The sequence below is a fragment of the Elgaria multicarinata genome, chromosome 9, assembly GCF_023053635.1.
Source record: "Elgaria multicarinata webbii isolate HBS135686 ecotype San Diego chromosome 9, rElgMul1.1.pri, whole genome shotgun sequence".
NCBI classification, from domain to species: Eukaryota; Metazoa; Chordata; class Lepidosauria; order Squamata; family Anguidae; genus Elgaria; species Elgaria multicarinata.
The window spans coordinates 23,369,715-23,385,977 of NC_086179.1; the positions used below are offsets into that span (position 1 = coordinate 23,369,715).

The following is a 16,263-nucleotide window of genomic DNA, read 5'->3' on the forward strand; positions in this document are numbered from 1 at the left end:
AGTTCTTTGTCATCTTCCAACAAAGAACTCTTTGTTGGAATGGGAGGGAGCATCAGAATTGTCAGATCTCAGAATATGCTGCATGGTCAAGTGGGCATTGTTGAGAGGAGGTGATCTGCCAGACTAGCCACATGGCAGTGGTTACAGCTTGAAGGACCTCCCTGAAGGAGGGGCCTAATAAAAGCCTGTTGGGCATGGTGGGAAACTGTCCATTTAGTTGATAAGCAACTGCCTTGCTTTGTTAGGCTAATAAACCTTAGAGGATAGCTCCTAGCATTCACACTCCTTTCAGGTGTGAAGCAATATCGATTTACTGAATGAAGCTTTTGTAGCTTGTACAGCAGAGCTCTTTATGGTCTCACAACTCAGTGGGAGGGTGTGCGATCACGGCATAGCCCTGTTCACGTTATCCATGTAAAGGGATAATAAGGGGAAGTGGGGCTGTGTTGCTGGTCCTGTCCTTGATATTGAGTATGGTTGGTTCTTCCCTCATCCTCTGCATGTTGGGTTAACGCCTGATGGAGGAGTTCGCTGTAGTCATGTAGGGTCTTCCACATGATCGGGAGGCTTGATCATAGAGAGCACTTTATTTTTATTTACTATTGTGTTTATATCCCACCTTTTTTCAACAACAACCCTGTGAGGTGGGTTGGGCTGAGAGTCTGTGACTGGCCCAAAGTCACCCAGTGGGTTTCCATGACCGAGTGGTGACTAGAACACAGATTTCCCAACTCCCAGTCTGATACTTTAGCCACTACACCAGACTTTCCATAAGTACAGCCCGCTCCATCTTCAGATCCTCACTGAATACATGGAGGATGGGTTGTGTTTATGCATTGGACAAGTGTGCAATATTAAAGGTGGGCCTGCATGCACTCCACATATTCATTCTCTGTACAGAGTGTTAACTCCTGAAGAGAGCTCATATCTGGGTCTGGGAACTATAATTCCCAGTGGCAATATGATAAGATGCACGCACACAGCATTATCAGTGCACATGTGCCAACTTTACAAGCTATGAGAGCATACGTAGGAAACAGATAGGTTCTTTTTAAATGCTTACTTTATTTAAAAATATACAAGCAGAACATAAGGACAGACAAACAGACCCACTGACAAGACAGCAGATCCGCTACCCCACGTCAAGTAACCATAGAGGTCCTGAAGCTCTAGATGTTCACCTTCAGCTAATGCCCAGTTCTCTTTATCTCTTTATTTGTGCTCATTAAAGCTGGAAGAACTCCAGTTTCTGATACGTAATCTGTCAAGAACTGGTCTCACACCTGACCTTTGCAGATGAATTGCCTATTCAGGGGACCATCCACAGCCATTAGAGGAATGTTGTAAAACCCAGGACTTTAATCAGTCATAATCTGAAGACAAAGCCACAGGGATTGATCCATTCATAGCAAATTCACAACAGTGTACTAGAATATATGGCTACTTTCAAATACCTCTCCAATATTGATTAGGGTTTTATAAATCATAGAATCATAGAATAGTAGAGTTGGAAGGTACCTAAAAGGCCATCAAGTCCAACCCTCTGCTCAGTGCAGGAATCTACCCTAAAGCGTACCTGACAAATGGTTGCCCAGCTGCCTCTTGAATGCCTTTAGTGTGGGAGGGTATTTGTGATGCCTGCTCATGTGATGTAATGTATTGTATAGGTCAATGTCAATTGTATAGAGTGAATACGGTAAGTGCGTTAAGATGGGAGGGGCGAGTGAATGAATGGAAAGTTGGAGTGACTGAGCATGAGGTTACAGTGTTTTAAATAAATTAGTCAGGAATGAGTTTTTGTTATCTTGAGGTTAGAGGTTGAGGGAGGAGTTAAGAATAGGATAGGTATAATAATAATAAAAAGAATATTATAAAAAGTGTTATCTTAAACCAAAATTTATACACAAAACAAAATAGGTTTAAGAAAATTAGTATAATACAAAATTCAGATGGAGCTACCACTATGCACAAAATTTAATGAAACACATAATCCATACAACTGAACAAGTAAAATAATAATAATAAGCACTAAATAATATAAAATAATTTGACACATAGCATAAAATTATACCCAAGTAAAAACTAAATAGTCCACAAACACTAGATAAAAACTACACGTATCACTTTTTCTACTGATCAGATGGGGGGCTATGTACATCCACCTGTACCATATGCATTTCAAACACAAGGGTCTTCGTCACTGGGATAAATTGTTCAACATTATAGCCCAAAACATGAAAAAAATTGGAAATATATGCTAAGATTTCATTCATTCATTATATTTCTATACTGCCCAATAGCTGAAGTTCCTCACCAAATTGCATGAAAATACAGATGGTTATGTGTTTCACAATGTGGTGGTAAGTTGCCATTTGGTAAATAAATAAATTCTCATCTGTATTATTCAGCTTTATTACCAAATAAACATAGATCAGGATATAAAAGAGCTTTGCCTTTCACTATTGCTTTGGATCAACTACTCTAACGGTTGTTTTTTCTGCTAAGTTTCCTTAATAAAGATTTGCATGGAGATGCACAGAGGTACAAACTTATGCCTGGGAGATATAGATTTAAGCAAAATGACCTAAATAGCCCTATCATACACAGATACACATCCGCTATATGAAATTTACAAGGATAGTATTTATTGAAATTCTCACAGAAATCTATCTAGCTTTCGCTATGGTTATTGTTCATCCTGTACTTATTGTATCCTCTGGCACCAGGCTAAGAATGTGTGTCGTTCATCTGTTTTTATCCCTTAATTCTCAGCTAGATGGTCTGCCTTAGGCCCCACACTCTTTCGAGTGCTAGTTTGAATTTCTCTTACCTTGACGAGGATGTAGGCTCTGTGATTTGCCTTTGCATGCGTGCATGTTTGATGAGATGCTCTTTCAGGGCATTCTGGACCTCTGCTGGAATGTCAGGTGAAGTGTGGCTAATTTTCATCGCTGCTTCAAGGATCTTGGCTGAGGGCCTCCCGTTTTCTTTAATCGGTTCCTTTTTCTCGTTAGTTTCCAAAACCTCAGGGGGAGCATTGGAGGTGCTTGGCGGGATGCTTGTGGTGTTCAAAGCCATCGGCTTGCTCCTCCAACATGGCCAACACAACTTCCAGAAGACGAAAAGCGACACTAGCAGCAAGGCGAGCCCACAGAAGCTGACAACGACTGCTAGCAGGCTGACGGAGATGTCTGCAAACAACAAGGAATCAAAGCCAAATCATCCAGGCTGCTTTAATGGGTTTAATTGGTAGATTAATCCAAGGTGTAATTGTTTAATGGGTAGATTAATCAATTTGCCACCCAATACTTCTGCCAGTTTACTCAGTCCAACGAAAGGGTGGGCGTATTGCAATCTTCAGACAATGAGGGCTCCATTGTTTTATTATTATTTTTGCGCAAGTCTCCCATTTGATCACTGCTCAATTTGTGCAAGTAAACATGAGTGAAATTGGTCACAAGAGGCAAAAGGATGGGTGGAAGCACAGAAAATCTTGGTGAGATTGAATGTTGTCCGTTCGCCCATCCCTATGTGAACAAGGTGGCCATGATTGTTAGCAGAACCACCTCCATTTTAACAGGTTCTGCTAACAATCATGGCCACCTTGTTCACATAGGGATGGGCGAACGGACAACATTCAATCTCACCAAGATTTTCTGTGCTTCCACCCATCCTTTTGCCTCTTGTGACCAATTTCACTCATGTTTACTTGCACAAATTGAGCAGTGATCAAATGGGAGACTTGTTATGTTCTGATTGGTTAATGCTGCTTTCAAGGGGCAGGGCCCAGTAGCAGCATTAACCAATCAGAACTTAACACTGAGGCATAGCTAATTATGCTAAACAGTCCTGTAAACAATACCTTTGGCCTGACAGTAAGTTACAGAGAGTTAACTTCGACACAGACAGCTGGAGCCAGGACTCTTGTTTATATTAGTAATCAAGGATGCAAGGACGCACACAAGGAGACATTCTCATACAGGGCATTATGACATTTTGCTTGGTGTGCAATGGAGATTTTACATGATCACTACATCCTGTGGTGGTGACTTCTGAAGAGTATTTGCACCGTGTGAAATAGTATTTCCTTTTATCTATCCTGAACTGCTCACTATTAGTTTCAGGAAATGACCCCAAGTTCGAATATTATGAAAGGGAGAACAAAACTTCCCCTATCCACTTTCTGAGCAACATGCATACATTTATACACCCTAAATGGTGCCCACCACAAAGGCAAATGTGTGCTGGGCTGTGATAGATTCATTTGCCTGATAAGTAACTGTCCACATCCAAAATGACACTTTCACACCCAAACTGACAGAGTCATGCTAAGGGCACCTATACTTGTGGAGACTGCACTACACTTCAGTCCTTCCCTAAAAACTCGGAGTTTCTGGGGTAAGAAAAATGGTGGAAGAAGCACTTGCCCTTTGCTTCAGGCAGCAAAATGTCTTGGGTTGGCCCTAAATGTGAGTGAATGGTACATTGCAATTCCACACTAAATGTTTTGGGTGGAAGCAGCTAGAGCCTCTGTGCCTTTAACAGCTTTGTACCATTCAAGAATCATAAGAAAATGCTTTTCCAGTCCAGAAGTGCAATAATGGAGAAAACTTATCCATTGATTTCTACTTCTTATGCAGCTATAAAAGGCAGCGTGTCTAAACACGCACACAAAATATGGCATCCCTATGTTGCAGCTGGGGTCTTCCGGGAGAAAAAGGCATTACCCTTTCACAGGTCATTTCTTACGCTCCTGGCTGAGTGCTGCAACATCCAACTTGGAGCATGAGCATTTGGCACACTAGAAGACAACAGTTCATCCCTCTGTGTGATACTGGATGAATAATGATGCAATAACAGCACAAACTGTGTCTCTTATAAAAAGAAAACCATGCTTCATACATAGCAGAGAGTTCAGCAAGAGCCAGATGAGGACTAGAGAAAACAAATGAAAGCAGAAGTGGAAAGTTGAAGGCACACAACTTGTGCTGGAGGGGCCACCTGACTCCCAACTGATTCCTGCCTATTCCTGATTCTCACTGAAAACAGCTATTCTCATTGAAAAGCGATTCCTTTTCCCTCTCCCCCTTCTGAACTTGTAGAGGGGCTCCATTTTCCATTGAAAATACACCAGTGCCTTGATTTATTCACTGAAGGTTATTTTTAGGTTGTCAAACAACAAAGGTTCTCTAGGCAGTTTTTAAAGTGTAAAAAGCAAATTTTTAAAATCGCAATTACCATAACAGTACAATAAAAGGTAACAAATAAAATACCACAATAGATCCAAATGCATCACTTAAAAATAGAGATCCAAGGAATAAAAATGGGTGGCACTGAACCAATTCAAAACAGAGAACCAAGGAGTAAAATCCAACACGCTAAAACAACATTACAATCACAGCGCAATTTAAAAGGCGTGGGAAAATAAAAAGTCCTTGGTGCTGAAGTGACATTCCAACAAAGCTCTCCGGGCGGTTTACAAAAGTTGAAAACAGTGAACATTAAAAAAGTATACAAAATTTAAAACCATCGAAAATATAAAACCAACAGTATAAAACAACAGTATCCATTTAAACAACAACAGTTCTGGGGTCCATTAAACAAACAAACAAACAAACAAACAAACAAAAAAACTTAGCATATGTTGTTAAATGCTATTAAATGCCTGGGAGAAGAGAAAAGTTTTGACCTGGTGCCAAAAAGATAACAATGTTGGCGCCAGGCGAGCCTCATCAGGGACATCATTCCATAATTGGGGGGCCACCACAGAAAAGGCCCTCTCCCTTGTTGCCATCCTCTGAGCTTCCCTCGGAGTAGGCACTCAGAGGAGGACCTTAGATGTTGAACGCAGTGAATGGGTAGGTTCATGTCAGGAGAGGCGTTCTGTCAGGTATTGTGGTCCCTAGCTACATTGCTAGTAGCTAGGTAGACTTCTCCATGGAGAGCAATCCACCACTGGGTGCGGCGGCGGCGGCATTACTAAGAAGGCCCTTGTGCATCCGCAGTACCTCACTTGGAGGGGCACTTGTAGAAGGTCCTCCAATAAATAAAAGAATGATTACCTCAGAGATCTGGTAGGTATCATGACTCAGTATACTTGAAACTTGATTTGAATGGCCTCCCCAGTTTGGTCCTGATGGAATGGGTAGCAAGCAAGTTTAGGGATGCATGCAAAATTTGTTTCCCTTAGCCTTTGAATAAGATTTACCCACTTTGCACTTTCTGAACTGGACATGGACTTGGGTGCAATCAGTGGCTGAAGTCCATACATTTCCCAACCTAAAAAAATGCATACTTTGGGGAAACGTGCTCAAATACGCTTTAATCAATGGGGGAAGGATGTGTATAATTTTAAGATGTGCACAATACATGTGTACATTTGAAAATATGCACATGAAAATATGGATGGATTTTCATGTGAAAAGAAAAGCTCTCAATCTGATATGGACTCCAGTTGGAACAAGCTTCAAGATGGAGTTTGGAGAACCTTCACCCTTGAGATGTTCAGAGGATGGCAATGGGAATGATTAGGGGTCTGGAAACAAAGCCCTATGAGGAGAGACTGAAAGAAGTGGGCATGTTTAGCCGTGAGAAGAGAAGACAGAGGGAAGCCATGATAGCACAATTCAAGTACTTAAAAGGTTGTCACACAGAGGAGGGCCAGGATCTCTTCTTGATCATCCCAGAGTGCAGGACACAGAATAATGGGCTCAAGTTACAGGAAGCCAGATTCCGTCTGGACATCAGGAAAAACATCCTGATTGTTAGAGCAGTACAACAATGGAACCAATTTCCTAGAGAGGTCATGGGTTCTCCCACACTAGAGGCAGTCAAGATGCAGCTGGAAAGCCACCTGTTATGTATGCTTTAAGGAGGATCCCTGCACTGAGCAGGGAGTTGGACTTGATGGCCTTATAGGCCCCTTCCAACTCTACTATTCTATGATTCTAAGGTCAGGTTTTGCTGATTCAGACATCTCTAGGCAAAATATAGCTGAAACGCTCTCAGAATTTTCTTTGGCTTCCTTGTGCTGCACTACCCCTAGTCTTTTGTATTATGTATCACCTCCGGCGAGGTGATGTTTGCCCTGTCCTGGACGGGGTTGCACTCCCCCTAAAGTATTGGGTCTGTAGTTTGGGGTTGCTCATGGATCCAGAACTGTCACTTGAGGCACAGGTGAACTCAGTGGCAAAGAGCACATTTTATCAGCTCAGGCTGATATACCAGCTGCGCCCTTATATGGACAGAGATAGCTTAGCTACAGTTATCCATGCTCTGATAACCTCTCGTTTGGATTACTACAATGTGTTATACGTGGGGCTGCCTTTGAAAACGGTCCGGAAACTTCAACTGGTACAAAACAGGGCAGCACACTTACTAACAGGGACTGGCCGATGAGACCACATTACGCCAGTCCTTTTCCAGCTTCATTGGCTGCCAGTCCAGGTCTGGGCCCGATTCAAAGTGCTGGTATTAACATTTAAAGCCCTAAACGTCTTGGGGCCAGGTTATCTGAAGGAACACCTCCTCCCATATGTACCTGCCCGGACCGTAAGGTCATCCTCAGGGGTCCTTCTCCGTGAGCCCCTGCCAAAGGAAATGAGGCAGGTGGCTACCAGGAGGAGGGCCTTCTCTGCTGTGGCACCCTGGCTGTGGAATGAGCTCCCTAAGGAGGTTCGCTTGGCACCTACATTATATGCTTTTAGACGCCAGGTGAAGACCTTTTTATTCTCCCAACATTTTAACAATCTATAAATACATTTTAACATGGTGTTTTAAATTTGTAATTTTGCATTGCTGCTGTTTTTATCTGGTTGAGCTTTTTTATTGTATTTTATATTATGGTTTTATACTGTTGTTTTATACTTTGAATGGTTTTAATTTTTGTGAACCGCCCAGAGAGCTCCGGCTATTGGGTGGTATAGAAATGTAGTAAATAAATAAATAAATAAAATAAATGTCTTCTGTGAGACTAAGCACATGAACATTGCTAGTTTTTTTTAAAAAAACACTATATAGATATTGTAAGTGCATACCAAAAAAACAGACATGTTGCATCTACACAGGGTTTAATTGGCAGGAGGATGAGGCTTTGATGGTCGTACATGGAATATGGCTGACTGTGTCTGTATTTTGCTTATTCCTGGGGTAGGCAAATGGGTTCTCCTCCAGATATTTTGCACTACAATTCCCAGAAGCCCCAACCAGCATGGCCATTGGTCAGGAATTGTGAGAGTTGAAGACCAAAACTTCTGGAGGGCACCAGGTTGCCAACTTCTGATTTATGGAGACTTTGGAATGGATCTAGATTTAAGCTGGATCAGCCATGCTCATGGAAGTGTGTTTCTTCACCCCCTCCTGACCACAGCAGCTCCTCTAGCCCCAGAGAGTCAGGAGCCCCTGATGAATGGAGTGAGCTGTGGGGTGTGTGTGTGTGTGGGGGAGCAGGGGATCCCCCCAAGTTGGGTGGCAAGACGGCACCTTCCTCTTGTGGAAGAGAGATCCTGGATCCAGCCCCTTATCATCAAGGCTTTGTTCACTCTTGAGGATGCATCACTTGATGATGTGCCCTTTTCACTCAAAAAATAATAATAGTGATACTGGGTCAGGTTGATCTTTCCTGCACCCCCAACACAACACTGAATGCATTGAAAAGGACTGCTTACAATTCACGATTCTTTTGTAAGGAACTTGTGGGCCACTGGTACAATGGTTTTGCAATATGAAGTCAAGCTGTGCATGGCTGGCATTTAAATAAAGAAGAAGAACTGGACCAATTTTAGCATCATCTGACATTCGCCCTAGGTAAATAGGGTAGCCAACAGTTCCTTTTTCAAGCTCAGTACAATAGTGCAGTGCTTGGAAGCACATCTCACACAACCATTATCTTTCTGGAGGGTAGAGGTTGTCAAGTCACCTGTGATGATGTCCTTCAAAAAAAAAAAAAGGATTTCAGATGGTACGTGTGTGACATCACCTATATCTTCCTTCCCCAACTTGGTGCTCGCCAGATGTTTTAGACTAAAACTCTCAGGATTCCTGGCCATTGGCTATGTGAGCTGGGGCTGGTGGGAGTTGTGCATGGCTGGCCTATATTTTGGACCCTTAAGAACCCATTCCTCATCATACCGGCATTACCACTTTGAACTATCTTTGGGAGGAACTGTTGCTTGTATTGCTATTAAACAACATTCCTAAGCATCAAGACTAAGATGATGCTGATCCAGTATCACTTCGAGATGTTGGGAGACCCTTGGACAAGATGCTCCCATTGCCCCCTTCCCTAAATGAGACCATCTCCTTGACACTGCTCAGAAGGAGAGAGCAAGGCAAGTGAAGGCCACTGCTATTCCCACTCCTTATGTTATTACATGGAGAAGGGGGCAGGTGAACAAGAAGCAGGAATGGGGAGAAGCGGGGCTGGGGGCTGCCTGTAAGTGTGTGGACCTCAGGAGATGCCCAAAGATGCTGACCCCTTATATGTGGTCCCTCTGTTGTCATGGGTGACAAGCAGCTCAAAACCCTGCAAACAGCAGGCAGAGTACCATTCGGTCAGGGGCAGTTTTGCCGCTTCCCCATCATCAATACTTACTAGTCCTGATGGCTAAATGCAACCTCCAGTATCAGAGGCAGTAAGCCTGTATACACTAGTTGTTGGGGAACATGGGTGGGAGGGTGCGGTTGCACCGTGTCCTGCTTGTGGTCAACAGCTGGTTGGCCTCTGTGTGAACACAGCGCTAGACTGGGTGGATTCTTGGTCTGATCCAGCATGGCTCTTCTTATATTCTTATCTGCTGGGAACATATGGCCAATGGCAGGTTGCATGTCTTTATAAGGTGGCACTGCCCCCTTTTCTAGGCTCTTTGAACCATGCAGAAACCCACCCATCCCAGTGCAACAGTATTTGATTTTCCAGTCTCTCTCTCTCTCACACACAAAAGGGTAGCTTTCCTCATTGGCTTTATGGGATCACATTTTTCAAGAACAGAACAAGTGCCATGCTGGATCAGACCAATGTACCCTTGGTCTGATCCAGCATGGCTCTTCTTATGTTCTTAGTCTTTGATATAACTAATCCAAATTTAGGATTTTATAAAAAAACAAATTTCTGGATGGGGTGGATTTAATTCCCTAGCATATTTAGTTCTTCTGCTGAATTTATTGGGACCTATTGGTGCTCAGCTTTCCTGACAGGCAGACTCTTAACCTTGTAAAGGAGCTATGTAATCAGGAAGACAAGAAAAGTGTAAATGTACTCTGGCTTTCAGGACAAGAAAAGTGTAAATGCACTTTGATGTTAAGGATAACTCCTTCTGACTAAGCACTATAATTACTCCAGTTCAGCACACATTAGTCAGACACTGTGAGGACATCTATTGCTATCTAAGTATTTTGTATTTAAAAATCCTTTTAGACAATGATATCTACTCAGGGTTTTGCATTTTTATTCCTTATCTTGCGTAATTAAAGTAAGTCTATTTGAGAGGCAGCTTATAATTCAAAGGATGTGGCTTTTAAACACTGTTGAGAACTATCATCTCAGAGTTCTGTCCTGAACTGGGGGGAAAAGTGTGTGTGTGTAAACACAACTTCTTCAAGGATAATTAGAAATCAATGTCATTAAAATGCCCAACCATGTTCTGGATGTCAAAGATTTTCCACTGGCTCCACTTGTAAACGGAGGTGCAACTCCTGAACTTATCACTGGATAGGTGTAATAATGTACATAATGGATAATAGTATACAGAAGGGAAGAATAAATAAGTGGGAAACAGCCAAACTAAAACAATCCCAATTATCGTTTGTTTCATTGAAAAAGAAAGGTAAACATTCAGAAACTGCAAGCAATGTTCAATATCATTGACCAAAACCTCACATACTTGGGGAATCTGGACTATTTACAGAGATCAGATTGCCCTGTCAAAATACTAATAAAGGTAATCTTGCTGAAATTTAACTAGCATCGATCTCTGTGAGCATGGCTGATCATACAAAAATATATGTAGTTCAAACAGGTAATATGCAACTCAGTCCGCTTGTGGCATGCTTCCTCCAAATTCCTCCCTCTCTGGGTTCAGAAAGCACTGAAGAGTACACAGGACTCATCTATAAAATGGCACCATGGTGACTGGAGGCTCTGATTTCAGTGTGGCTGTAAATACATTCCAGGTTTCAGTCAATAGCAGTCAGAACTCTAAAGAATCTATCCAGGGTGCTGAACCTAATTTTGGGGACAGGGTTCAAAGCCCAGAGTTCTAGCTGGTTCTGACAAAAACCCAGACAGATTCACAGCCCCACTGAAATTGGAGCCATCAGCCTCCAATGCTCAGAGCAGAGATCCCTGGAGTAAACAACTTATTGTAGGTAAATAGTAGTAGGCTGGCCACTATTGCGGTCTGCTGTAAATCAGGCTTTCCTGGTGCCTGCTCTCCAGGTGAGGCACCAAGCTAGGCAGGATTCTTCAGGCCATTTTGAATTCTTCCCTGATCACTAGCCCAAAGAATGCAATGCAGAGATTCAGCAGCAGCAATCGGTCCCTTTCTTTATAAAGATGGCTTCCCCAGGAAGAATTATTGCCTGTGTAGCAATCGGTTGGCTTCTCTGATGAACCCTACTTTGCCTTTGTGTCCCATTGACTAGCTCCCATTGATTCCACCAGCCTTCCACCACCTCCATTGGAGGCTGGTGCCTCTGCCATCAAACATCAGAGCTATCAGTCTCCACTGAGCACTTCCTTCCATCATTGGAATCTTCAGCCACAGCTACCCTGTTACAATCACCTACATTATTCCCCCCCCCCCGGAAACTTGCCTGTCTCATATTTTTTTGAAGATTCTCTTCTTAAAAAGAGAGAAAAACCACTTCATTCAGATCCAATGGCTACTAGCCCTGAAGGTTGTGTGCTATCTCCAGTATTCGAGGCAGTAAGCCTATGTGCACCAGTTGCTGGGGGACATGGGTGGGAGGGTGCTGTTGCACCATATCCTGCTTGTTCATCCCTAGCTGATGGCTGGTTGGCCACTGTGTGAACAGTGAACAGTCGGCCACTGTGTGAACAGAGCCTTGGTCTGATCCAGCATGGCACTTCTTATGTTCTTAACTCTCTTCATCCTGCCAAGGATGATCTTTGATGCCAGATGATGCCAGTTGGTGAAGGACAAGCAGCCATTCACTGTATATTGCAGCCTCCTCCGACCTGGTGCCTTTCAGATGTTTTGGACTACACTTCCCAGAATTCCTGACCCTTGGCTGTACTGGCAAGTGCTGATGGGAGTTGAAGGCCAAAACATCTGAAGGGCACCAGGTTGGAGAAAGCTGGTAGATAAGATGTCCTTTGAGGTGGTGATGGTGGTGGTGAGATTGCATCCATTCTCCCTCCTCTCTTTTTAGGACCCAGACTGACTGGAAGCAGGCAGACTGCTGTAGCAGGCCACTTGTTCCTCTTCATCCACCTGGATTGCTCTGGATCTGACTTTCCCAACCTGGTGCCCTCCAAAGTTTTGGACTTCAACTCCCATCAGCCCCTGAAAGCATAGTCAATGGTCAGGGATCCTGGAAATTGTAGTCTCAAACATCTGGGACACCAGGTTGGATAATGCTGCTGTGGATTATATGCTGTCTAGGACCATGGTCCCTGTGGTGTGCAGGCCTTAGTTTGGGACATTTTGTAGGTTGGGGGAAGGTGAGGGCATTCTGTTGACACTTGTTATTTTTCTCTGTTTCTGTTGTCGTCACATGGCTCCAGTGCAGAAAAAGATTTACCTACAGGCAGATAGCTTGATGCACTCTATGTAAGAGGCAGGTTACACGTTAAAGTCCTAGCATAAAAGAGGAACTTGTTCTTCCTGGCAATCTAGCTATATCTATTATTGTATTACACCTAGCATACGAGAGGTGTGTTGTTGTTGTTTTTGCTTATCCTCACCAATGGTAGGCTGAGATGGGAAATTTCAGTCAAAAGTCACAAGCAGATGGGCCTTTCCTATCCAGGCCCAACTTCCATGGCACCATTCTAACCATTGCACCATCCACTGACATTGGAGCTACCATCCTTCACAGCACCTGAGCTTCCCAGTTAGCACAGAATCCAGAAAAACTCCCAAACATGTACTTGTTTTATCAATGGAAGTGAAACTCCATCGTGGACCAGTTGTAAGCCTCCATCTTGTTGTGATTAAATTTCAGCTTGTTCACTCCCATCCAACCCGAAATTGCCTCTAACCCAGTATTGTCTGCTCCACCAACCCCCAACTTGTTACCTTCCAGATGATTTTGAACTACAACCCCCAGCAATCCTAACCATTGGCCATGCTGGTGGGGACTGAAGTGATTTGTAGTCCAAAATATCTAGAAGGCACCAGGTTGGGTGAAGTTGATCTGGCAGTAGATCTTCAGAGTATCAAGCGGAGGTCTTTCAAATTATCTTTTTGTAAAATAAAAAATAAAAATTAGAGATCCCAGGAATTGAAGTTGGGATGTTCTGCACATGTTGAGCTATGCCCCCTCCTCTCTGGGTTCAAGAAGCATTTTACTGGCCACTGCTGAAAGCAAAATCCTAGACTGGATGGATTGCAGTCTGATCAATCAATGCTATTAAAACAAAATAAAACACCTCTCCCTCCATTAGAGGGATGAAAAGGACAAATGCCCCCCCGCCCTGCTCCAAATACATTGGCAAAGGTCCTCTCTTCATATCCCTCTCTCTTTTCAAAGGGAAATGTCTCTCCTTCTGCATCAACAGGTAGTTCGAAGCTCTTCTGATTCCCTTTTGGCATGCTTGAGCACTGCAACAGTTTCTGGTATTATAGAGATGTCAGGAACAGAGGATCAGGAAGACAGACCCCCCCTTTTTAAAATTATCTATTTCCACATATTCAACTCTGCCTTAACCATAATTGAGATACACATCTTTCTGCAGAGAGTTTTATAACAAAAGTACCCCTACCCCCTCCACAGGCAACTGGATAATACTCTCTCCCCTATATGGTTTTTTTTTTAATAGAGAGGAAAATATTAATACACAGAAGGCAAAGTTCTTTTAAGGATTAATTAGCAGGGGATGGATGAGGAAAAGGTATGGGGTAGATTATTAAAGGTTTTAACTCTCGAATGCATTTCGGCTACCAGACAAGATGGCATTTGCCTTGGAGATGGAATGATTTTAAGCAAGGGTGGGGGAGGTAAAGGGGAAAGAGAACCTAATTCCAACTAGGACTTCGTCCCAGATCAACCATTGAGCCCCACAATTCAGCTATGCAACAAGTGAGGCAAGAATGCATTTCAAAGGAACACAGGAAGCTGCCTGATATCACATCTATCTAGATCAGGATTGTCTGTTCATTGAATGGCAATGGCTCTCCTGGGTTTCAGACAAGAATGACCTGGGACTGGACCTGAAACCTGTTGCAGGTAAAACAGGTACTCCACCACTGATCTACATCCCTTCTTATAAAGTTAATGTGTTTTCTCCCAACACACACCTCCAAAGAGGCGCTGCACCTTCAAGAGCTGTGCAGCAAGCCAGCATTCAACAAGTGCACTTTCCACATCACCATGCCTGGGAAAACTCTACCTGTTGCATTTCCACCTTCCACACAATGGCTAAAAATACAGACAGAACATCTGTGGAGAAAAGGATGCTAGACTGACTGACTCATGCATTGGAAAGCAGGGCTTTTAGGCAGGTTTGAGCCCCGGAACCTCTCTTTTAAAGAAATTAAACACTCATCCACAGAATAGCAGTCTCTCTTTTCTTAAAAACAAACAAACCTGAATTGGATCTTCCTCCACTTCTTGTTTTTAATAGGATCAGTGGAAACCCAGATCTCATAAAAACTGCTAGAGAACAAAGGTCTATTATTATTATTATTATTATTATTATTATTATTATTATTATTATTCAATGAACTAGTATGGGTTTTTCTGTTTCTTTGGAAGGGTAGAGAATAAAGCATAGGATCTAACCAAGTCCTTCTCCCCGTTTCTCCTCCTCTAACCCCCACCCCCAAATGTTTACCAACTCGATGACAATTCAGTCCCCTACAGACACTTCCAGCCCGCTTGCCCTCCCGCGGATCCTGGTTCATCTGGATCCTGCACGGTTCCTCCTCCGAGAGATGGGACATAGTAGCCACAACAAACACCTATTGTTTGGTCTGGGACTCCTAGAGTCTCTGTGCACACAGGTCTCTTTTGGATACCCCCTGCTCAGCAGCTCCGATTTCAGTGGGGCTGTAAATCCATTCTGGTTTCAGTCAGACCCAGCCAGGACTCTGAAGGAGCTATCCAAGGTGCTGAACCTTAGCCCTAAACTGGCTTCAGCACCGTGGACAGCTCCTGCAGAGTTCCCGCTGGTGCTGACTGCAACTCAGAGATCGGAGCCACCGGCCTCCATTGCTTCCCCCCTGAAACCCACCACAACAAAACAAACCCCACCAACGGCAGCAGCAGCAGCAGCAACAACAACAACAAGAACCACAACAACACAAAGAAGCGATTGCCTTTGTTCAGGCTGCAGTGTGGAAATGCACCATGTTCTTTCTTTGGGGGAATGAGGAACAGAAGGAAAGAAAGAGAAAAAGTTCAACTTTCCCAACGCCCACTCAAACCCGCTGCCGCGGCTGCCATTAGTTGAGGCAGTGTGTCGTCCCCCCCCTCCACCCGCACCCCACGCCTCTCTTTTAGTCCTCCCTCCTTTCTTGGGAAGCCAGGCAGCGACAAGGATCACCATGAGACGGACTTCGGGGAGAAAAAAAATCAGCCAGAAAGGAGAGACAAGAGCGGTGGCGAGAAGCGGAGGAGAAAGTCAGAGAGAGAGAGAGAAGGAGAGGGAGAGAGAAAGATGCGACTCTACCTGTGTTGCTTATACCTTGGTTGGTGGTCTCCAGTGGAAAGATGCCGGAGCATTTCTCTAGCTCCACTTTTCCTCCCAGGCACAGCTCGGAGATGATCTGCAGAGCCTTATGGCACAAGCTGCCCATCCCGTCCTCCTTGTGGAAACTCATCTTGTTGAGTGTCTCCCCACCCCGCTTGAAAAGAACCCCTCTTTTATCCTTCTCTTTTCTCCCCCTCTCGACCTAAGCCATGGCTCTTCTTCTCCTGGGCAAGGGACGTCTTTATTCTCCACCTTCTTCCTCCTGGAGGGTCATCGGCGGCGTGATTATGGAGAAGCATCCAAAAAGGGGGAAGAAGAAAAAGAAGAAGGAGAACAGGGTACCAGCTCTCAAGTCATCAACAGAAAGAGGAGCGGGGGGGGGGGGGGAG

General features: G+C 43.8%; 1 protein-coding gene across 1 annotated transcript in view; it reads right to left on the bottom strand.

Annotated features, from left to right (window-relative positions):
• SYT10 (synaptotagmin 10) overlaps window positions 1–16,004 on the bottom strand; it is a 50,585-nt gene extending 34,581 nt beyond the window's left edge. The window contains exons 1-2 of the mRNA XM_063134976.1: window positions 15,854–16,004; window positions 2,831–3,191 (exon numbers count right to left, since the gene is read on the bottom strand). Coding sequence (XP_062991046.1) covers window positions 2,831–3,191; window positions 15,854–16,004 — 512 coding nt within the window. The remainder of the gene's footprint in view (window positions 1–2,830; window positions 3,192–15,853) is intronic.
• Between the last annotated feature and the right edge of the window lie 259 nt (window positions 16,005–16,263).